Source organism: Fusarium keratoplasticum, chromosome 4 (assembly GCF_025433545.1).
Source record: "Fusarium keratoplasticum isolate Fu6.1 chromosome 4, whole genome shotgun sequence".
NCBI classification, from domain to species: domain Eukaryota; kingdom Fungi; phylum Ascomycota; class Sordariomycetes; order Hypocreales; family Nectriaceae; genus Fusarium; species Fusarium keratoplasticum.
In genome coordinates, this window is record NC_070532.1 from 4335582 (window position 1) to 4359192 (window position 23611).

Here is a 23611-nt window from a genome sequence, read left to right on the forward strand (position 1 = left end):
CAGGTGTGTTCACGCATTACGTAGAGTTCATATGTGAAAGGTGATAGAGGATCGTGTGATAGGCTACAGTACAACGTAGCAAATCCCAGCACACCCTGTCAGCCACTTCTGAATAACCTCATTGTGCAAAGGGCAACAGTAACGATACCAATTGGGACATGCAGCATTTGAGATACCAGCATCTTGAACAGAAAAAGGCAACGTCTGCCTTCTTTTGAGGCCAGGGCACGAGGACAGTGCCACGGTCAATCGGATAACACACACTTGCTAACAGTGGGATTAAGCGGAATGTTCGGACTGGAGGTCCATCTGCGTAGCAATAGAACATAACCAAGGTATATAACATTCCGGTTCGTGACGTCGTCTGGTCCCAACCTGCCCTGGACGCACACGGAAACCGCGGGAGGTCCAAGGCAACTTGACTGGCTGCCGACTCGTCATGAGAACTCCACCTTCAAAGTTTCAAAAGTCGAATTCTAGAATGACGAGGTCTGCAATTCAAGGACCGTACTCGAGGTGGAAATGCCGATATAGATTCCATGTTTGACAGGCGGACACAAGCCGGAACGACATATCAAGCTACAACGTCCAACCCTCGGATGTAGTCGGTTCGAGGTCGTAGAATTCGGACTTTTCGACTCGTAACTGTATGCTATTTCTCAAGAAGCCTTGAGTGAGTGTCAGGATGCATCGCTGCCAGAGTCTCGACGAGTATGAAGAGGCAAATGGCCAACCGTCCCTACTCAGCTTCCAAAAAGATGGACGTCCATGACAGTAAGGTTGGTAGCATGAACATCGAAAAGAACATTACCCTGCTGGTCAGGGACAACATCCCGGGCCGCATAGCTTAATGGATGAAGTATCAGTCCTGCTGCAGTTGTGATGACAGACAATAGCCTTTCGCGAGGGACACGGTCGCATTTTGTCCAGCCTCGTTCAATTCTAGCAAACAAACGAAATGTCGATCACACGACAACTGCCTCGAATGTTTCGATCGGAAAATAACTCGGCAGTTCAGCCGCCCTCTTGAGTCGTGAAATGAAACAATTCTCCAGCAAAGACAAGTATCGTTGGTCGATAAATTTGGTGCATGACGTTAGACTTGTGGTTCATATGGATGCGCGGCTCGCTCTGGTCTCCAAGAGGAGACGATCGTCGACTTGCTGCTGAAACAACAGAGATCGTCGGCGCTTCACACGTGCAAGTCTATCTCTGGTGCGCGACGGGGCCAATATCTAGTCAGCGGAAGATCCAGAGGACTCGTCAGCTTCATTTCCCCCAGCTGCCAAGTTTCGTCTCGTCCCGGCTGCAGAACTGAACTGCCAGAGTCCACCCTTCTACTGCTCTTCCAAACCGTCTCCTTTCCCTCCTTTTGCGGGGAGACAAGTGGGCAGAGAAGTGATGGCGAATTGTGGAGAGCGGAAATAGGGGACCTGGTCCCCTTGCAGTTGGATTGAACCCCCATCTTAAAATCTGGATCGCTGATTTCTTGATACGAGCAGCACATGGCCGCGGCCTTCGATTCGGTGCCAAGCTTCGATGGCAGCCCAGACGATCGTCAGGAGAAGGCGGCAAGCCACTGCCGGCTGGGGGCGCGACGTGGCGCTGAGGGCATGATTTGGCTGGTTGCGAGCCAACAGCTGGTGCAGGAGACCAGCAGGGGTGGCCCAGCCAGCTTAGGGGGGGATATTGGCTTCCTCTCGCCTCTGCAGTTGCTGTCACACGAGCTGCAAGAATAGAACAGGCGAGAGGACGAGGCTGGTTCTTTCTGCGACTGGATGCGGCGATCGTCCCTGTTGCTCTGAATGCTAACTAGGGAATACACAGCGCTGCCGGGATGCGCTGTAAGAAGTGGAGGACCACTTGGCAGCATCCCTCTGTGAGAGACCCATTTTGTGGTTCTTTGTTTCAAAGAGACATTTCGACGTCATGGCTTTGGAAGAGCCCTCTGATCAGCAGCAAACTATACATGGTGTGACGCGCGGACGACCACAGCGGGAATAAACGCTCGTGGGAGGCCAAGAGATTGGACAAGAGGGCCAAGTTGATTGAGATGGCCATGGCGGCATCATCCATGCGCTCGAGTTGAGGCGGTCTCTGCTCCATGAACATGATGCAGATGCCCGTCACCGCCTTGCGACGTCCTGCTTAAGTTGCAACGAGTCTTGATCAAAGCGTGGAAACGAGCGAGCCCCTTGGGGTTGATTGCCCCGAACCAAGCTCCGGCCGGCAGATAGCCCAATGAGGCAGCCGAGATATACAACCAGATGGAGATGGCACCCTCCATCTCCCGTCTCCCTGCTTGTTGCGGTCTGTCTTTCTACATTTAGCACAGGTTATCTCGGTTGGAAACTCTGAATGTGTAGGTTGGTTCTGGAGGTGTCTTTTTGGTGCTGGCTCATGTCCACATGGCGAAAACAAGCTCATGCGATCTAATTAGCATCAGTTATCGTTTCCATGATGGGCAGGGGGGCTTGCAATGGTCATTGCTTGTCCTCGCCCCGACTCGCAACGGGCACGGCTTGTTGATGGAAGGTTGCAATCCAGTCGATGCCAAGTTTGAGGCTTGACTCTTTTCATGGGGATGGAGTCCCGCACCAGCAATGTGGGTTCCTGCATTAGGAGATAGGTGTGGCACAATCCCCAGGCGGCTGCAGCTGCTTTTGCGAGCGGTTAGTGATGTGTCGGACTTGTGCAACGACGGGAGACCAATCAGTTGCACAACCGCGGACCTTGTAATGACAACCATGTCGTGCATTAATGAGGAGATGGATACCGCGAGTAAGGTGCTGCTTCTGGTTGGCTTATGCGCATGCTGCAAGGAGATTGTCATAACATTGTGTTTGGCTGCCGCTGAATTGTTGGTCCAATGTTGATAGAAGGATGGCTGGGCATCAGACAACAAAGAAGGACATTTACCAGGAGCAGATGTGGCATTTCGTACAACGCAGCTGAAAGCAAGCACTCAATGCGAAACGAGACATGTCTTGGTCCTTTTTAGACCGCGGATAGAACAATGGACAATGGGCTGTTTGGGAAGAGATGAAGGGTGAGGCTGGAATCCATGAATCGCATGATGCTGAGGCTTGACAATGAAGATTTGTGCAGAGAGAGGCTGTGCACTATGCCGTCTTGCACAAGTTGTGCTTGAACAAGTCCTTTCATTTTGGCGGTCGACCATCAAGGAAGGTGCACTGGACGACACCAGCACTAAACCGAACGGCGTCGGGGTCCAGGGCACAACCCCCCGGCTTCCCCTTCATCAACTACATCCCTGATCAACATGCGCCAGCGTCCGATCCTCATACAGCAGCACACGAGGGCCAGAGATGAGGACGAACAGTGCGCTGGAGGAGGGAGCCTCTGTCGTGCTGCCCTCAGCTTGCAATTCCTCGAGACGAGAATCCTTTCGTAGCTTGGTAGCTTGACCGACTGTGAGTGGTCCATGACCCGCCCATCACCGCCTATCAAACATGGACCCTCGACTACTGTTCGCTGGAGTTGACGCCTCCAGAAGCCGCCCCTCGTCGGTCAAACAACCAGTTAAAGCCTGCCGGGCGGTAGTGGCAGCCGTGCCGATCGAGCCAATGTGGGCGACAGAACCACTCGAGACGACCGAGATGAAGAGAGGGTGAAGAGACGGCGCTTGACTGGTCCACTCCTTGCCCCACCCAGAATCCACCCGACACCTCACTTCATGACGGGTGTCGGGGACTGACTGTACCTGCAGATGGACGCTACGCTGCCCCGAAAGATGGCCTCTTCGAGGTCGCTTAATGGTTCATGATGAATAGCCTATTCGAGCAGAATTCTTCCGCCTGGTCAACAGCTCCAAGAAACGTTGCTGTTTGGCATTGTCGTCAATGCCCGGCATGAATGATAACCATCGACCAAGCTCTCGAAACAAGACTATCCATGGAAGCCCGTGCCCCTGTCATTGCTCTGGTCCGTGACCCAGAATTCATGGTGATCCAGCATCCAGCATCCAAGGGTGGACGGATCCACGGGCCACGGCGGTTCCACACGCAACCAACTCCAGAGACCGTGGCGGTCGACCCGCGACATGGCTCCGCCATCCAACTTCCCCCAGTCTGGATGGGTCATTTGCCAGGGTCACACTCGCCCTCTCTTTCATCTCAAGTCGAGAGCCGTTTGCCAGAACCCCTGGACCCAGGGTGGCAATGGATCATGGAGACGGCCGACCTCCTGGAAACCTCCAGTACGTAATCTCCGCCTGGGAGTTGCTGGTAGAGGACCGACATGGCTATTAAAACGCGACCGTCCTGCGACCTTCATCGATCCTTTCTTTCTTCTTTCCACAGCCAAACAAGCCTACACTTCAAAGCTGCCTGCTTCTTGACTCCTTTTGACTTCGGTCGTCCATTCTTTCACCACTTTCAACAACTATCAACCTTTTGAGCTTTAAGCTTATCCACTCTTTACAACCAACACACCCTTCTTCTCAATCATCAACACTTTCAAGATGCGTTACACTGTTGCCGCCGCTCTCCTGGCCTCTTCGGCCATGGCCACCAAGGACGTTGTCTACCAGACTGAGCTCGTCACCATCACCTCTTGCGGTCCTGAGGTCACCAACTGCCCTGCTCGATCCACCGTCGTCAGCACCACCTCTTACCCCGTTGTCGAGACCTCTGAGGCTCCCATCCCCACCTACGAGGCTCCCGAGCCTACCTCTGAGGCTCCCGAGACCACTGAGGTTCCTCTGACCACCTCCACCATCTACAGCACCAACATCAAGACCATCACCTCTTGCGGTCCCGAGGTCACCAACTGCCCTGCTCGATCCACTGTCGTCACCACCGAGACCTACGCTGTTTCCACCACCGTCTGCCCTGTTGGTGAGCCCAGCAAGCCCGCTCAGCCTGAGAAGCCTGAGCAGCCTACCAAGCCCGTCTACGAGCAGCCCAAGCCCAGCAAGCCTGCTGAGACTCAGCCCGTGTATGAGCAGCCCAGCAAGCCTGTCTACGAGCAGCCTTCTCAGCCCGCTACTCCCGGAAAGCCTACCTACCCCGGAAAGCCTTCCCAGCCCGCTCCCCACCACAACGGCACTGTTCCTGTCTACCCCAACCCTCCTGCTGAGTCCAGCAACAAGCCCGTTGTCCCCGCTACTCCCGTCCCTGAGGCTCCCGAGTGCGTTCCTTCTCAGTCTGTGACTGCCATCACCAAGAGCTACACCACGGTCCTCACCACCGTTGAGTACTCTACCATCCAGGTTCCCTGCCCTACTGGCGGCAACCCTGGCTACCCCAGCCAGCCCGGCAACCCTACCGGCCCTGCTGTTCCCCCTCCCGCCGCCACCACCCCCGCTGGTGGTAACCCTCCCGCTCACGGCAACGAGACGTAAGTAAAGCTTCGTGAGAGTCTAAGAGCAAAGAACTAACATGTCCCAGTGTCCCCACTCAGCCTCCTGCCGTGACTGCTGGCGCCGCCACCTTCGCCGGCTCTGCCTTCTTCGCCGCTGCCGCCGGTATCGCCGCTTTCCTCCTGGCTTAAATTCTTCCCTTTTTCGTCCTATAAGTTGAAGCCTGCAGGCTATGGCAATTTATGAACCCAGGTATTCTGTCTTGTTGGACATGTACAGAGTTTAACTAGACGAGTGAATACTACCGCTTTATTGGCACAAATCTGTACTTAATCTTCTAATCTGCAACCGGGTGTTCATGGTTGGGCGATTGGATAGTTGGTCTGGACCAAATCATGAATATCTGCTTTTAAACTCAACCTTTTTTACCATTTGAAGTTGTATATCGTTGTCTATGTGAGCTCCTTGGCATCCATCTCTTGGCCCTCTGAAGAAAGACGTTGTGAATGGGGCGCGAGCTAACGACGCCGCCGGGAGGTCGCATCAAGCCATCAAACCCCCTGTAAAATCTGGGGTGAGGTCCCATCGACGGCCTTCCCCCTTCCCCTCTGCATGCACGGGCTCATTTCCCAACTTGGCACGAGGCTACGGGGGGGAGGTCACCAGCCACCGACTCCAAAGCAGCGACGGCAAATTAACAAAAGGCCCAGGCCCCTGGGAGATTGCGATGTGTGGCCATCAGGGGTGCGCCATTGGACCCGATAGCCCAGGTGCGGGTGAATGGACAGAACTGATGGTGCTGTGCCTTGATTTGAGGGAGATGAGGATGGGTCGGGTGCAAGAGTCATTGCCTGTAGACATCAGGGCATTTGTGCGAGTAAGGTCTTGTCGAGGTGAGGCGATTCGGAGCGAACTATTGATTTGCTCACGTGTTGGACTGAGACATGGATGGCGTCTGGACCCGACTGAGACAGGACCGTCGATGGCGTGTCCAATTGAGCGAGATTCATTAAATCCCTGCGAATCGTGTGCAGGCCTAGCAAGGCTAATTTGCAGTCTTCAAGTTGGCTTCATGGCTTGCGGAGCGGTGGCCGTCTGATGCTGTTCGGTGTCCCCAGCGGTGACCTCGAAACTCCCCCCGACATGAGTTCCTCTCCGGGGAATGATCAGACCTAACCCGAGACATTTAGCCTATTATAGTACATACTGCTTTACTCTCCCCGGATTTGAGAGGTTCTGGTCTAGTCCAATGTCGGGTTTCCTTCACACAGCTGCTCCCTGAAGTGAACAGCACATCAGTTTACCTTTTTAATAAGCTGAGATGGTGGTTTTATTTTATTTTATTCTTTTTTTACTCCTTCCATCTCTCTTCTACGGAGGCGCACCAGGGCTGTTAAGCTTAATTGCTCGCGTCATGTATGTAAGAAAATAGCCAAAATCCTCGGGAATGGCTTGTCAACACTAGCGGGTTAACCCACCACCGAAGGAGGAGTTTGTCGTCCAATTGGCAGCTCAAAAGTCATGAGCATGTTGTCTTTTTATCTATTCTCTTCAGAGCTTCGATGTTGTGTTACCGGACAGGCTTTCTCGTTCAGCTGGCCTGTTTGCCTCATTTCCTCATCGTCCCCTCTTGGCAGCTCTTCTCCAGAGATGGTGTGTATACCAATACAGAGGCTCTTGACGATATTCCACCCCGCGCCTTAGGTCACCTGTAAGGTTATCTTTGAAAAGTCAATTTTTGCTCTTCTCTACTATGTGATCAGCCAAAGTCGATGATGTATTGTGATCAAGAGTTAGTCATTGGTTGCCTCTTGACCTCAACGGTCACTCGGAGTTTGCTCAGCCCACCACCCACTTCCGATCTCGAAAGTAGTTTCCTTTTATGCATTATATCAGGCCTGCCCCCCCGAGGCGCGTCGAATTGAATGATATAGGCTCTTGGCGGGCTTTGTTGTATGTCGCGTGCTCTCGATGAACTCCGGTACCGGGTAGGCGACCAAGCAACCAACAATAGTATACGATAAATTTCATGGAATGATGCGAAAACCTGTTGTAGTTAGACAAAAAATTGGTATAGCGGAGGCCCTGTGTCCAATTTAAATGCACCTCACTTTTCAAGTTGTTGGCTCGGCTCCTGAAGGCATTGTGGTCAAATTCCAACAACCATTGCTCAATCGTTTCTCTATTGATCCTCTCGCATTGACAACCTGGGAGATGATTCCACGAAGGGTCCAATTGAGGCCATAGCATCTAGAAAAACGATGTCTAACCTTTATGATTGGGTCATCTTTGTACGCTGCGCTAATGACTTGCGTCGGTGTCTTACGTCCTGGAGTGTAGTCTGGCAAGGGCATCGTGATGGCAACAGCTCTGGTCGGGCCATCTAGACAAGGAGAGATACCATGGACTACTACAATAGTTTCGAAAGGAAGCCAATAGTGTCGAAAGGTCGGCGGAACCTGCTAGCAACGGTTATCAGGGCTGTTACCCAATTCCAGCTCCTGAAACTCTACCTTCCGTCAAGCCCCAAGGAAGTTGGGACTCAAGTTGACGTCAAAAATTCATTGCAGATAGTCAGACCGATGAAGCCATGCTTCGCTCCGTAGCGTTGCAGAGGAGGGGGGTGCTGCCATTGTGTCTAGTGGAGGTTCCTCCTGCACCGTTCCGCCGGGTGTGCCGTGTCTCTTTCTGACTCATGCCTCTAGTTCCGAACCATCCCGAAGCTTGGAAGCAAGGTCCTGATTCCATATTCGCAATTCGGAGGAGAGTAGCCTTGATCACCCCGCTGGCGTGCGTTGTCTTCCTGGGATAGGGAGATCGCCACTTACGGCACTCCACCATAGTTGCTGCATAACCTGGTTCTGGCCAAATTCGGGACAGTAATGGGCGTATATGCAACTATAGCTTTCATATTAATCGATATTATCGTATGTTACGGCTCTCGTTCGCTGTGACCGCGTTGTTCGACGAGTCTTACTCGAGAGAGATCATGTTTGGCATCCCCTGCCTCCCCTACACATGGCTTGCCGATGAACCAACGCACGGTCGAAGAAAAGTTTGCCAGTGTCATATTCTATCCGAGAAAATGTTTTTGCATGTCATAGAAATGGGTGTCGTACGCGCTTAGGGGGCTAACGAACGGGGAGATACAGAGTAACGGGGCCGGGTATGCCGTCCACTGGCAAGGATCGGGAGTTTGGGGCGAAAGTTGAGAGGTTAGAAGTAGAAGAGGACGAAAGGGACGTTATAAAAACTCGTAACCTCTAAAAATGGAGAGAATGATTGGATGGCCAAGACATAATAGAATCCATTTCACAGGGCCGAGTCAGCTCAACAGGGAGCCACTTTCTTAGGTCATCTTGGAGACTGCGGCGGCGAGCCCACTGACCCGCCCAACGGATTCTGAGTCTCTAAAGACAAGGATCTAGACCTCCACGATGGAGTAATAGGACGGGGCCGCCGTGGGGTGAAATGAGGGGATATGGAGATTGGGTCTTTGGGGTTAGATCTTGGGTCTGGGGAGATTCCTATGCTTCGATTTTAGACCTCCATGGCCTGCCTTATGTAGCATGCAAGTAACGAGTGACTCGACGAAATCTCAACGGCATGTGGCAAAACAGGGCGAACGAGGATTGCTCCAATAGACACTGGATGCTATCCTCTTCGCCCGTGTCACATTAGCCAGCCACTCTAAGGTTTGTTTTACCTCACGATATTTGCCACGAATGGGTACCTCCAATAAGGCCCATGTGGCTTTCAGCTCTCACGAGAACCACTTGGTGTCTAGGCGAGTTGTTTTCCGTACCCCTTAATGGACTGGGATATCCATGCCGGCGAGTTGGGGTTATTCACCTTCTCCCACTTGTTCGTCTAAGACCTGCACGTGGAATTGTTTCCGGTGTTTTGCATGACACTGTTGAGGCATATTCGCAAGGATCTTACTCCTGTTCGAAAGCCTAGGGAAGCTTGGACAATGAACGGCTCTCGGTTTTCCATCCCGAGGAGTGATCGTCAGCGTTTCGCCTTGCTCTAGAAACACTCCAGAAGAGATCTCTGTGTGAGTCTGCTCGCATATTGGTTCATGATTGGTTTCTGTACCTGCGTCTAGTAGATGGCTCATCATCCCCTAGGCTGCTAAGACGCAGGCTCGCCCGGGAGAACACGGGTTTTCAAACAACGTAGATCTTGAAGCCGGGACATGTCTCATGCTGTGGAGCCTGGTAGTGATGAAGTCATTTCTAGGGCGCAGCTTGTCCCAATGGGGAAGAGAAAGAGAGAGACCCCGAAAGTCCGGGGACTCCGGACGAGTCCCGCACGACGTCGCCAACAACTTCGTTTTACGGTCTGCGTATGGTCCAATGTTGAAATGTCAGCTCGGGGTCTCTTTGAGTGGTTAGTTTCAGGGCCGGATTCGAAGGGCTCGTGCGTGCGTTAGCCTCCCAACGTCGGCTTCTCTGGTCAACATCGACACCATCTCGGGTTCCTTCCCGAGGCCAGTCTCTTACGAGTTTAGCGCAGCCGCATTCCTTTTTGGTGGCAATGGCGATGCCAAGGCGATTGGGAGGGATGACATCATGTGAACATGGAGAGAGCGAGACAGGAGGAAAAAGAAAAGAAGTGAAAGAAGATCTAGCCTATCACAGGATCGGTTTGTTCTGCGGTGAGCCCCAAAGACCTTGGTTTGGTCTTTCGTTGAGGCTCAAGGAAGGAACGCCTCGTTTTCTCCAAAACTGACCAGGTGTCACACCTTCTCCAATCTTTGGGACGGGAAAGAACCCTGACCCCGCAGGGTTCACTTCAGAATCTACTGTACCTGGCTAGTGTATGAGAAAGAGTTTGAAGATGGCGGAAGCAATGGAAGGGACAAAACATTGCCTTATACCTTTTCAATAGTCTTGTCTTGTCCACTGAAGGTCTCGGGTTCTCCGCCCGAGAAGAGCAAAACGTTGAAGAAGGAGAGCCCGAGGAGAGTGGGGGAAGTGTCCCTGAGCATCCTCTTCAGGGAAGGTGGGGCCAGTTATGTCAGTTTTCTCCATCCGATACTCCACCATGCAGCCAGCAAGCCCTCTCCCGAGTCCCTGGACCGGCACCGACTCGTGAGACTTGACTCTGGAGACGTTATGAGGTCATGGAGGCACCCTGGGGCTCATGGAATTCGCTCATCTGGTGAATTTTCATTACGAGAAGAAGCCCGTTCCGCAGGGTTTTCATGAATCGACCTACTCCATCACACTCACACCCCTCCATCCACTCCGCGCAGTTCACCACCCCGGTTGTCATGATCTCTACCCCGTCTCTCTTTGGCCATACTCTCTGTGGAGTCTGGGGAATGCGAAAGCTATCTTGTGGGGTTCTCCCTTCCGTCCAATGTCTGAGCACCAAAACCCAACGACTTAAAAGGGTCTTGTTTCCCCAGAATTCCATACTTTTTCTATCAACTCCCCAGCCTAGCTCTACCCCGTCAGCTCCTCTTTTCCCCAGAATAAATCACGAGTCCCTCCCCCAGAGCGAACCCCCAGGTTATCTCCAGTCGTTCCAGACCTTCCAGGGTTGCTGCTTTCTCTACCAAATGTCCACTTAAGCCACTCCTATACATTTGCTCCCACGTCGCACCTCACAACTCTCCCACAATGTTCAAGGAGAAGAAGCCCGCGCAGGACTCTGAGGGCTTTTCTGATGGGCTCCAGAGTCCTCCTTCCCAAAATGGCTCTACCTATGCCTCTTCACACGTCGAAGATGCTGTCTTCGGAGAAGTCACAGAGGATGGCCCCAACTACCGCAATGTACGCGTCACCTCGAATCTTCCCAATCGCGTTGTCGCCGAGGCTGATATTTCAAACACAGGTTGGGTGGATTGCAACCATCGCTCTCATGACCAAGACTCAGATCGGCCTGGGTGTCTTGTCAATTCCTGCCACTTTCGACGCTCTCGGTGTTATCCCTGGAGTCATCTGCCTCGTTGTTATTTCTGCCATCACTACTTGGTCTGATTATATGATTGGTATATTCAAGAAGAGACACCCTGAAGTTTATGGACTCGACGATGCCGGCTTTATGATGTTTGGCAAGATCGGACGGGAGGTCTTTGCTCTAATCTTTATGTTCTGTGAGTACCTACTTGTGATTCATTGCAAAGAAATCTCGCTGATGATATCAGATTGGATATTCGTATCGGGCTCTGCCATGCTGGGTATTTCAATCGGTCTCAATGCCGTCTCTACACATGCCGCCTGTACTGCCGTATTTGTCGCCGTCGCTGCTGTCGCCACCTTTGGGTTTGCTAGCATCCGCACACTTGGCAAGATTGGTTGGCTCGCCTGGATTGGACTTGTCTGCATCATGACTGCTAGTGAGTTGTCCCAATTGGCAAGCAATACTGAAAGGTTTCCTAACGGCTGATAGTCTTTTCCGTGACTGTTGCCGTCGGTGTACAGGATCGTCCTGCTGCCGCACCCAAGGGCGGCGTGTGGGTGTCTGATTACAAGCTCACCAACACGCCGAGCTTCGTCGATGGCATCTCTGCTATCTCGGCCCTCATCTTTGCCTTTTCAGGAACCCCCGCGTTTTTCACCATCGCCGCCGAGATGCGTGAGCCTAAGCACTACACCCGCTCCCTCCTTTGGGCACAGGGAATTGTGACTGGCACCTACATCGCCATCGGAGTTGTTGTCTACTACTACTGTGGCTCCTATGTCGCCTCACCTGCTCTGGGATCTGCTGGATCAACCATGAAAAAGGTCTGCTACGGCTTCGCCCTTCCTGGACTACTCGTCACAGCCATGATCGTGACACATGTTCCTGCCAAGTACATATTTGTGCGAATCTTGCGTGGCTCTAAGCACCTCAACTCCAACACCCTGGTGCATTGGGGAACATGGCTGGGCTGCACTGGCAGCATCACTATTATCGCCTATATCATCGCAAGCGCCATCCCTGTCTTTGGCGGTCTCGTTTCGCTCATTGGCGCCCTTCTTGGCACCTTTATGTGCTTCCAGCCCTATGGCTGCATGTGGCTGTACGACAACTGGTACAGGAAGGACCGAGACCTCAGGTGGCACTTGATGGTCTGCTGGAGCATCTTTGTTGTGGTCTCTGGAACCTTTTGCATGGTTGCCGGTACGTACGGGTCAGTCGTGGGCATCATGGACTCTTACAAGGTCTCGGGAGGATCGGCGGCTTGGTCCTGCGCTGACAATTCCAACTCTACATGAGAATTGGAAATGTGTATTACATGGGTTATAGATTAGACGAACCTGGCGACAATGCCATATATACAATTCGACATTTTGAGCAATTGTGAGAAGGATTTGGCGTCCTCTAGACAATATGTCTGCGCAGCGTGGTAAATAATGTTGTTTTTTTGTTCCACGACAGGTGGACCGTCGAGAGAAGCATATCGCCAAGAGCTTGGCGTTGAGGGAATCCTGTCAATTGGTCAGGGCGCTCGAATTCGGCAATCCAGGATGTATGCCCCCGGAGCCAAGATCTTGGCAGGATGAGGATGTAAAACGGCCCCAGGAATCACCCGATTGGTCAAGCCTTTTTGGTATGAAAGAATATAGGCCCTCGTGGCGTTCTGCACTTGAGTTCCGTGACAAGATTCTTACTTTCTAACTCTATTCCCATGAACAGAACACTATTTTCTCGTTCTTCTCATTCTTGTTCTATCTTTGCTCCTGGGAACGTCAGCGATCAGACAGTATAGCAACTGGCAAGAGGGGCAAGAACTGGAACATTTCCTGGAAGACTACTCGGCGGATCAGTTCAATCCCCTTTATGTTGGATCCTCCTTAGTGTCACATTTGGGAGGGAACAACTCGGAAGATTGGACAAACCGATTCCTGCAGGAATCTTCGGAGTATAGTCAACCCGTAGCTGCAGGCTTACAAGGAGGCATCAGTTCAAAAACCACAAGATGGGGCATCCCGCGAGGCGAGATCGGAGGATGGCACTTACAGAGAGGGGCTTTTCCAGCTGAAGGAGGTAATGCAATCGGCGTTGATGATTACGAGGAAATGGCTGGGGCGGCATTGCTACTTCAAGCCATCGGCCAGGGCTCCTGGGCGTTCTAGGCATGTATCCCGAGCTCCCGTTGCAGCTCGCATGTGATGAGGCCAAAATTTGGGCCAGCTCCTCTTCCCCCCATCAATGTGCCTGGTAAATGATGTGGCTTCCCGCCCGAGATCCGCCATGCTACAGCCGGGATCATAGCGGGAAGCCCCGAGCTCACTAAAATTAGCTCAGGAACCCGCGCACTAAAGTCTGGGCGTGGTGATCATTTTATTAGCACTAGCGACTGCCCGGTCATCAAGATAGGCCCCCGCGTCAACATTCATCTAGCCCACGATAGAGTGCCATCCTCGTCTCCGGCCTTGGGTTTTTCTCGCTGGAGTCAGGTTCGTGAGATGACACGCATAGTGCCTTCATGAGGTGACGATGTGTCGCCGCTTAGCATCGGGGAACGGAAAGCGCCTTTGAGCGTCTGTCCTGGTTCATGCTCCATACATATTGCAGAGAGTCCAAGGGCACGAGGCAAATGTGCTCTTTGTCATTGGTCAAACGAGCACACTAAATTCGTATATCGCCTGGTGCCGCAGCAGCGCGTTCCGTGGTGCATGCATTGGTCTTTGGTTGAGGACCAACCGCTGTTTGGCGGCTCGACGGCAGCAGTGCCAGTGTTGGGAGAGCTTCTCTCAGGCTTGCCTAGCAGCCCCAGGAACATGTACCTAGGTTCACAGTGTGGCTAGTTGAAATAAATGGTAGAAGAAGAACAACTGTCAGAGTAGCTGGGGGGTGGGGTTGCTGGAGTACCCGAAATCTTCCAGGCCACCTGCTAAGCCGCCTTAGATGGGCAGGTTTTTGTAGTCCAGAAGGAGGTGCCTTTTTAATCCGGAAACAGACAACTTGAGAACCATCGGGTGGAACCTTTGTCCAACAAGTTCGTTTAGCAGAGTCTGCCATCTGAAAAAGGAAGCTACATCGCAACTCGCCGAAGAACAACATGCAATTGTCGAACCAGATACACATGTTATCTTTAGTCTGTACTCGTATCTAAAAGGCTTTCGGATCCTCTGGAAATGAGGGTATAAGTACATGGAGCAGGTCTATAGAAATTCTCCCTCACACATCAAGGTCACCTTCTGAATCTCTCCATTAATCGAACCTACAACTATTGAGTCACGTGCCATTTGCCAAAACTTTTCGCAATGCTCCTTCTTCGTCTACTTGGCGCTTCTATGCTTCTGGGCAACACAGTGACAGCCCAAGGTGCTGTTGTTGCCGAGGCCGCTATAACTTCACCTTTCAACATCACTGCATCTGAACCAACATTCGAGGTCATGGCCGGTTGCGACCAGGGTGAATGCCCCCAATCAAACGCCAAAATTGACTTCTTAAGCGCTTCGGACATGCCTCTTACCCCAACCCGGGCGTGGATTCGCATCAACCGCTGCGACAAGTGCCAGCAAACATACAACATCGGCAGCGGAGGTGGATGCCACAAATTCAAAACAACCTGCGTCGGAAACCTGGACGTCTGCGTTGACCCTAAGAGGATGCGGGCACATTGGGTTGAGGGGAACACTGGGGGGAAGACTTGCTTTTCGCTGCAGAAGAACGTATACGAGAAGTGCTCGTGTGGGGGCGGGTACCGATGCGATGTCTCGGTCTTCACTCCAAGTGAGGTTCGTTGTACATGGTGAGAAAGGACAGGAGGTGCATTCAGTGGAATGAGGGTGGTCTACGGGTTGTAGGTCTTGAGTCTCTTTTCGAGCCCCCATGGCGGAGTGGTGACCGCTGGGCGATCTCTCTTCGGACCAATCGTTGTGTTGACGCTGTGTTATGGATGCTGTGTTGGCCACTTACCCATAAAGGGCAGTGGCTTAAGAAAAATGGCCTAGTGTAACGTGGTGGCCAGTATACCACGTGACAAGTCCCGTGACACCCTCTCGACAGGGAACCGCCACACTGAAGCCTTAAGCTTCAGTCTTGTCACGCAATTGATCACTATCTTCGTCTTCGCCAAGCTGCTGTGTCACGTTATCCACCTTATTACACCTAGTTAGTGTGTTACGCCGCCGGGGGAGGTTTTTACTGCCGCAAACAGAAGGGGTTTTGTTATCCGCACGAGGTTTTCCCCCTTACGGACAGGTTTCCCTTACCCTTCCCACACTCCCATGTGTAAATGCGCATGACGGGATAATAGGCATTGGCGCGATGTGTTACGCTGTGTTATCATCTGATGTGTACAATAAGGTAGCTAACCAATTGACCTACCGTTGGACCCCTCGAGTCTCTTTTCGAGACAAATTTAGGGATAGGATCTAGAAATATTCTTAGCTTAATATAAAATAGAGATAAAAGAAAAAAGAAAAAAACCCCTAGGCGTTATTAATACGATAATAATAGGATTTAGAAAAGAATACTCCGTACGCTCACAACTATTCATAAGAGTGGGACAGTTCGCGTGGTGGTCGCCAAACCGGTGTAAGTAGCATTAATTGCGCGGGGATGACACTTGCGTAATCAAGAAACCCAAATCCTCAAATACAAAAACATGTTCGTTGGGAAACAATCAGTATCTATGATTCAAGAGGCGGCCGGGGCGGAGCTAAACGTGACGCACCGCCGGGCCGGAGAATAAGGATAACGGCCGACGACACGGGCTGGCGGGGAGGCGGAGTGTGGGGCAACAACACGGACACGGACTTGGGTGCGTGCTGAGCGAGATACGGTACGGAGTCGGGCTTGAAAACTCTTTTCGCACTCGGCACCCTGTTTGACGTGTTTAGAACTTTAGCGGCTCCACTCTCGCTTCGCTTCATGTCTTTGCTGGCTTACGGAGCAACCTAAGTCTTGAAGGTGTCAGCAAGAATTACCCCGTTGGAGATGCTGCATGGTTGATCGTTTGATTGAGCGAGTGCGATTTACAGGGCAGTGCAAAAGCCTCGTTGGATACCAACGGCCAGGCCGATCACCTTTAGGGCTGGGTTTAATCAGGCCTCGTTTCATCCAAGGCGTGGCTTGGACGAGTAAGATTGACGAGACGTGGTGATGTGATGACACGAAGCAGCTGTCGTCAGACAGACACACCTCTTTTAGGTGCGACTCTGCGCTTCATGTCAGACAGCTTTCAGCTTCTACAGTACTTTGGGGATAGAAAGGACATTAGACTGCATTTATGGGACAATCACTCTGCATGTGAGACATCGAATGAATTGTCCAAGTTGAGAAAAAAAAAAAGGGAAATCGACAAGGACCTGGATTGCATCAGCCACCAGCTGAGGGAGCCTCAAGAGATGGAAATTTGTTGTTGGTTGTGACTATATTACTTGAAATGGTAAGCCCAAGGATCTCGCATAGCTGACGCAAGCACCGAGACGCGACGATAATGGCGGTTCGACCAATTAAAAAAATAGAAAATATTAAAAAAACTGCCCTACGGAAGATCCGGGCTGTGCAAGATGCCGTCATTGGCAGGGGAATAAAGAAAAAAAGGGCAGATCCGTAGGCGCTCGCACTCGCACCTCGCACCCGTCAAAGCCTCTCGAGACTAGCGGCTACTCTTTTTCTGCCTTGAACTGAAATCTCTCGATGTGACAGGAAATCTCTCGATGCCGCGCGTTTAGCTGGCGTAGATGACTGACTACCAGGGTGTCGATCTTAGGCACCATCTTTAGAATCTCGAGCAAATGTCGACCGCACAGATCAACCTTTTTCGAACAACATCTCATCTCTTTGACTCAAGATCCACCACATCCCTGCTTCCCATGGGGCATTCCTGCGCTGACAGGCCCTAATTTAGAGGCCAGTGTAACCCGTTGAGGCTTGTACCCGCGCTAGGCCCCGCTTGTTGGTTGGTAACAGCCACTCGCGCCCCGCGGACACCCATCGCTCTTAATCGTCCCAGGGTGCGAGATGCGAGATGCGAGCGGTATGAGCCTCGTCATGGGCCCGTGGGCCTGGGACAGGGACCACACACAAGGTCCATCCAGTGCCGTAGGGCATGGCATGGTAGCCGTGTTTACCGAGTCCGTTCCCCAGCCTTATACAGCCTACACGGCTTGCCGGCTCTACCGTGTCTATATCAACTCGTCCATCTCCCGTTTCTCATTCCCATCTCATCTCCAGCAGCAGCAACAATCCACTCCCAAGAGCTTCATAATAAGCTTAATTCCCTACATCTCATCTCATCATCTTCTTCCCGCTCGTTCAGACCCGCCTTTCCTGAGGACTAATATATATACACCAACTCCCACTCCCTTTCTCTCTCCCTCGACATCAACAATCTAAACCGCCAACATGCCCAACTACAACTACTCCATCCCTCCCGAGGACTACTTCGGCTCCGACTCGCCCTGCACACTCGATAACTGCAAGGTCGAGTGGAGTCTCCTCGGTTACCGACCCGATCTGGCTGCCAACATTGCCTTTATCGCTCTGTTCGGAGTTATCGGTCTCGCCCATGCCTACCTGGGCTTCCGATGGAAGGCCTGGGGTTTCATGGCCGGTATGCTCATGGGCTGCTTGTCTGAGGTTATTGGCTATGTCGGTCGTGTCATGATGTACAACAACCCATTCTCTTTCAACGCCTTCATGATTCAGATTGGTGAGCCTCTAGAAAAAAAAACCTCTTGCAAACTTCAACTGACACATCATAGTCTGCCTCACCATCGCACCCGTATTCTACACCGCGTCCATCTATGTCACCCTCTCCAAGACGATCGTTTTCTTCGCCCCTGAGCTCTCTCGCTTCAAGCCCCAGCTCTTCTACTGGATCTTCATCCCCTTCGATATCGTCTGCCTCGTCCTCCAGGCCGCCGGTGGTGCCATGTCCACCTCGTCCGACAACGACGTGGGTGTCGACATCTCCATGGCTGGTCTGATCTTGCAGGTCATCATCCTTTTCCTCTTCATCGTCGCTTTCAGTGACTACATGGTCCGCTACTGGCGCTCTGGTCGCGCCGCCAACTTTGGCTGGCGCCTCAAGGCCTTCTTTGCCGGTCTCTCCGCCTCCATCATCCTCATCCTCACCCGATGCATCTACCGTGTCGCCGAGCTGAAGGATGGTTATGATGGTGATCTTATCAAGCACGAGATCCCCTTCATCATCCTTGAGGGTGTCATGATTGTTCTTGCTGCCATCGCTCTCTGCTTCGGCCACCCTGGTCTCGTCTTCAACAAGCCCGAATACACCAACGCCGTTTCCGAGAGCGAGAAGGGTGCCACAGTCTCCAGCCTCCGCGGCAGCTCCGATGGCACTGTGAACAACCAAAACCTTTGAGGATAAGCTGCTGCCGAGTCTGCCAAAATGATGGTTGTCTATACTTGCAGTGTTGGAGCAGTTAGCCGACCGCTCCGGGGATGAGATGTTCTTTGTCTTAGCGATATTAGCACATTGATTTTGATTTTCTTTGTCTTATCTTGGATTTGGTTTTGATAGAATTGTTCAGGTAGCTCTGGTGGAAATATCGACCATTGAGCTTTGGGTATGACAGGGCCATCAAATCGGGATGGTTAGATATCTGGGGGTCTCTAATGACCGGGGATTTACAGCATGGAATTATACGGGAGTTGCCGGGTTAGGATTTTATAGATGGAATAAAACATAAAAACAAGAAAATCTAGGGGACACCCTTCCATGCTTCTTTTGATATCCTTGGGATGACGACGGGTGAGAAGTGCTACGAATACTTTTGTCTCAGCTTATATACCAAAATCACACTACATGGCCATCATGACCTGTCTAGAAACGCAGTCGTCTTTTCCGGAGCAGCCGGCCAAGCATCATCATCATGCCTGGAGGAGAGAGGTGCAGCTGGGCATGGGGGTTTGGAAGATGTCTTGGGTTGCTGTCGAGTAGAAACTGCAGCCTAGTCGTTGTGTATATCAGCTTATCGATTCTTCTTTCTTTTCTCATGATAGTGATGATTCAAGCTTATTTTCCCAGGCAGGACAGATCGTTCACAACCGAGGTTGTCGTGGATGTAAGTGGTGGGGAACATGGTGAGTTTGCTCGTCAACCTTACAATGAGGTTTTGATAGCCTCAATGACTGGAAGTTAAGGGGTCATCTATCATTTCAGATACTAGTGATACCTATCCTGAAAGAAACAGTGTCATAACAGGGCCATCCAGATCATCACCATGAGTGCAGTGCTTCTCATCCACCGGGGGGTGAGTAGAACCCCCGCCTCTTCTGGTCAGTGAGCGGGTACGTACCGAAGCTTGGACCTTCAGGTTCAATTGACTGACCAACCACATGACTTGACCGACCATGACCATTCCAACGACCCTCGATTGATGTACCTATCTCCAACTTGCTAACTAGACGCCCGCCTTCTTTCTCCTCCTCCATCTCCGCCAGATGCTCTCCTTCTCCCGCATCTCATCACGCCGTCTTCTTCCGTCTAGAATCGCAATTGCATCTTCTTCACGACCATCTGTCGCATTCGTCGCATCCTTCTCGACTTCGTTGCCCAGCATGGCCCCTCCTCAAGAAGCTCTCGACTTTGTTGACTTTGTCAATGAGTCGCCTACCCGTTAGAGCCTCCTCGACCCCCTCTTGCTAACATTCTCCCGCTAACATTGCTTTGCAGCTTACCACGCTGTCCGATCCGCCTCGGCTCGTTTCGAAAAGGCGGGCTTCACCCTCATCCGCGAGCGTGACTCGTGGGCCTCGACTCTCCGACCCGGCGGCAAGTACTACCTCACCCGCAACGCTTCGACCATCGTCGCCTTTACCATCGGCCGTAAGTGGCGTCCTGGTAACCCCGTCGCCATCGTTGGCGCCCATACCGATTCTCCCTGCCTCCGAGTCAAGCCAGTTTCCAAGAAGTCCAACGTTGGCTTCCTCCAGGTCGGCGTTGAAACATATGGTGGTGGTATCTGGACTTCATGGTTCGACCGAGACCTCAGTATCGCCGGTCGTGTCCTGGTCAAGGAGGGCGACAACTTTGTTCAGAAGCTTATCAAGGTCGACAAGCCCCTGCTGAGAATCCCGACCCTGGCAATCCACCTTCACCGACAGAGCAACTTCGATCCCAACAAGGAGACGGAACTTTTCCCAATTACAGGTCTCGCAGCTGCCGAGCTGAACAAGGGAGCAAAGAAGGAAAAGGAAGAGGAAAAGAAGGAGGAGGGTGAGGCAGAGGCAGAGGAGGAGGACTTTAAGCCTCTCAAGGCCATGACGGAGCGACACCACCCCAACGTTCTTGACGTCATTGCTTCCGAGGCTGGAGTCGATGTCGCCTCTGTGGTGGACTTTGAGCTTGTGCTCTATGATACCCAGAAGTCGTGCATTGGCGGTATCAACGACGAATTCATCTTTTCCCCTCGCCTCGACAACCTTGGCATGACCTACTGCTCAGTCGAGGGCCTTATTGAGTCGGTTAAGGAGGAGGACGCTCTCGAGGAGGACAACACCATCCGATTGACCGTCTGCTTTGATCACGAAGAGATTGGCTCGACCTCGGCACAGGGTGCCAACTCCAACCTGCTGCCATCCGTCATCCGCCGTCTCTCGGTCCTCCCCGGAAACCGCGACACTGCCAGCGAGGGTAGCTATGAAGCTGTCCACCATGAGGGTGAGGAGGCGACGGCATACGAGCAGACGCTATCGCGGTCATTCCTCGTGTCGGCCGACATGGCGCACTCTGTTCACCCCAACTATGCTGGCAAATACGAGGCGTCGCACCAGCCAGCCATGAACGGCGGTACTGTGATCAAGATCAACGCCAACCAGCGCTACGCCACCAACTCGCCCGGCATCGTGCTCCTCCAGGAATGCGCCCGCACAGCCGGTGTGCCTCTTCAGCTCTTTGTCGTGCGCAACGATTCGCCGTGCGGAAGCACCATCGGGCCCGGTCTCGCTGCCAAGCTGGGCATGCGAACGCTCGACCTTGGCAACCCGCAGCTCAGCATGCACAGCATCCGCGAGACGGGTGGCACCGCGGATGTTGGCTACGGTATCCGACTGTTTAAGGAGTTCTTTGAGAAGTATGGATCTTTGGAGCCCAAGATCCTTGTAGACTAAGCGTTGATATTGAGTTGAGATGCTGGAGTTGGCTGGCGGGGTATGCGTGGATGGAGTTGAGGATATACCAAGGGCGACGACTAAGACTTGGATATCATGTCGCAAGACGTTGAACGAGACCTACGACTGACTGTAGTGAATGAATGAATAAATCATTGTAGCAATTGAACCGCTATGTGCATGGGATTCCAGACATGTCCAGATATCATGGCAGGAAGCCCTTCCGCCCTCCCCCCCAAAAATGATGCACGCATGCCATGAGCCCACCCTTATAACGCCATGGGAATATCTCTTGGAACTTTGGTCCAGATAGATACGCTGTGATGCCCTATGTCCCCCATCACAGTACAAGAGGATAAACACCTCTTGGAGAAAGATGCCCTCCCCGTTTCATCGCTTCGCTTTGCCCACATGCCACGCTGATGAGATGGAACAACCCTATCAAAAACTCCGCCAACCCAAACTCCATTTTCCCCAAGATTTTTTTCCTTTGGGTAGCAAATATAAATCATCAACTTGTCGTCTCCTCTTCTCCTTCAGAAGGCATCACCTCTGTCCGCTGCGAGTCCGTCGAAGACCGACGGTCCTTTTCCCCAATGTCAGACTCGGGCGCGGCGGGGGGCGGCGTCGGGGACCGTACGTGGATGGCGCGTGGGAGGAGGGGACGACGCTGCAGCTCGGCGAGGGGCACGGCCGTCTGACCTGTGCGGAGCTTGTAGTTTGCGAGGCTGAGGCGGAGTCGAAGGGTCTCTGCTCTCTGGAGGTTGTTAGTATTGGTGGTTTGTTGGTTTGAGCTGGTTAAACGTACTTGTCTTACTTGTTGCCGCGTTAGGGTTCCTCTTGAAGGTGCTGGTGATGCGGGAGCTGATGTCGATGTACGAGCTACGGTTGTTGCAGCGCCGTCGTGTTCAGTAGCAGCTGTAGCCCACGAAGCGTCGTTGGCAGACGTGTCGAATACAGAACTAACATCAGGGCTGTTGCTCCTCTCGGACGCGTCCTATAGAACCCCAATGTTAGCATGTCTTTGTTCTCTTTACGTCATGACATCTTCTGCCAACATACCTCGTCACGTCCTAGACACGCCTTCTTCCCCGCGGGACTCGCAGCCGCGGCGCTCTCCATCTCGAGGAGCCTCTTCCTCCCCTCGATGGCCATCTTGACGGGGCTGATACCGCTCGAAGTGCTCGCCGTGGGGGCCTTGAAAAGTGTCTTTGGGGCCAGCGCGTTGGAGTCGAGGGGAGCGAGCGCGCGTCGCTTGCTAGGTGAACAAGTCTCCATTGCAAACCAGAAAATAGATGATAGACACGGGGTATATAAAAAAAAAAGAATCTTCTTGGTCAAACTATAATTAAAAGAAGAAGTGGGAGGATTGTCGTCGCGTCTGATGAGGAGCGTGTGTTAGTGGGAGTTAGATTGATTTACTGGGTAAAGGTGTAGGTATTTGAATGGGCACATACACGCGGCGGCGATAAGATAAGAATTTTGCTAAGATTTCCAACGAGGGGCGGGCGGCGCTGTCGCGAGTTGGGGAAAATTGACAGGCACGAGACATGGGGGGGGGGGGGGGGGGACGTGTACTGTCTACGCTTTAATTCACTCAATTCCTTGGTCAACGACATGTACTGAAACAAACAAATGCCTAATAAATAAATAAATGATGCATCAACAAATGCGTAACAGCAACCATGTCCATCAGGCCCAATTCATCACATCAAACTTTAAAAAAACACAATCCATTCGCTCTCAACCTGCCATTAACCATCATCTCGGGCCTCCAAAACTGGCCGTCACGTCCCTCTATTCAACCCTAACCCAGCCTCTTTGGCTGCTGCTCATTCAACGAGGGGGCTCCACAGACACGGTTGGTCGCGTTCCTTCCTCCCAGCACTCTAAATACCAGCCTCGCCCATTCACTGTTGACTTATTTCCCGATTCAGACTAGCTCATATTACACAACACCCGCCAGCTACCCCCAGCCAGTTTAGCACACAATAGGCCTAGCTCGCCGGAGCCGCACGTGCTTCGTGGGGCAGCGGCCCGGATGCAGGAACGGGACCGGCAGCGGCATCTCGTCTCATACCCGGAGCTACGTCCGTCTCGGCACTCGGTCGTGCTTGGCCAGATACGGTTACATCCAACATCAAACAGCAACATCCATACAAACTGTCATGATAGCAAAACGCTGGGTATCATTTGCTCCAAGCCTATGTATCCCCGGAGCTTCGTCACCACCAAACGAATACAAAACATCTAGAA

The 23611-nt window shown here is 52.3% G+C and overlaps 5 protein-coding genes across 5 annotated transcripts; 4 read left to right on the forward strand and 1 right to left on the reverse strand.

Annotated features, from left to right (window-relative positions):
* Positions 1–4483: 4483 nt before the first annotated feature.
* Positions 4484–5514, forward strand: NCS57_00637400 (uncharacterized protein; the record flags this gene model as incomplete). The annotated part of the gene is made up of 2 exons (XM_053056263.1): positions 4484–5361; positions 5412–5514. The coding sequence occupies 2 exons, from the start codon at positions 4484–4486 to the stop codon at positions 5512–5514; spliced, it is 981 nt and encodes a 326-aa protein (XP_052915218.1).
* Positions 5515–10953: 5439 nt separating this feature from the next.
* NCS57_00637500 (Aa-trans domain-containing protein) lies at positions 10954–12534 on the forward strand (the record flags this gene model as incomplete). Its single annotated transcript, XM_053056264.1, has 4 exons — positions 10954–11106; positions 11168–11429; positions 11481–11672; positions 11726–12534. The coding sequence occupies 4 exons, from the start codon at positions 10954–10956 to the stop codon at positions 12532–12534; spliced, it is 1416 nt and encodes a 471-aa protein (XP_052915219.1).
* A 5089-nt stretch (positions 12535–17623) lies between these two features.
* On the forward strand, positions 17624–18605 carry NCS57_00637600 (uncharacterized protein; the record flags this gene model as incomplete). The annotated part of the gene is made up of 2 exons (XM_053056265.1): positions 17624–17930; positions 17983–18605. 2 exons carry the CDS (start codon positions 17624–17626, stop codon positions 18603–18605), a joined length of 930 nt encoding a protein of 309 aa, XP_052915220.1.
* A 1082-nt stretch (positions 18606–19687) lies between these two features.
* On the forward strand, positions 19688–21355 carry NCS57_00637700 (uncharacterized protein; the record flags this gene model as incomplete). The annotated part of the gene is made up of 2 exons (XM_053056266.1): positions 19688–19862; positions 19920–21355. The coding sequence occupies 2 exons, from the start codon at positions 19688–19690 to the stop codon at positions 21353–21355; spliced, it is 1611 nt and encodes a 536-aa protein (XP_052915221.1).
* Positions 21356–21866: 511 nt separating this feature from the next.
* Positions 21867–22729, reverse strand: NCS57_00637800 (uncharacterized protein; the record flags this gene model as incomplete). Its single annotated transcript, XM_053056267.1, has 3 exons — positions 22418–22729; positions 22164–22352; positions 21867–22112 (listed from the first exon to the last, which is right to left on the reverse strand). Exons 1-3 carry the CDS (start codon positions 22631–22633, stop codon positions 21867–21869), a joined length of 651 nt encoding a protein of 216 aa, XP_052915222.1. The 5' UTR covers positions 22634–22729.
* Positions 22730–23611: the final 882 nt, after the last annotated feature.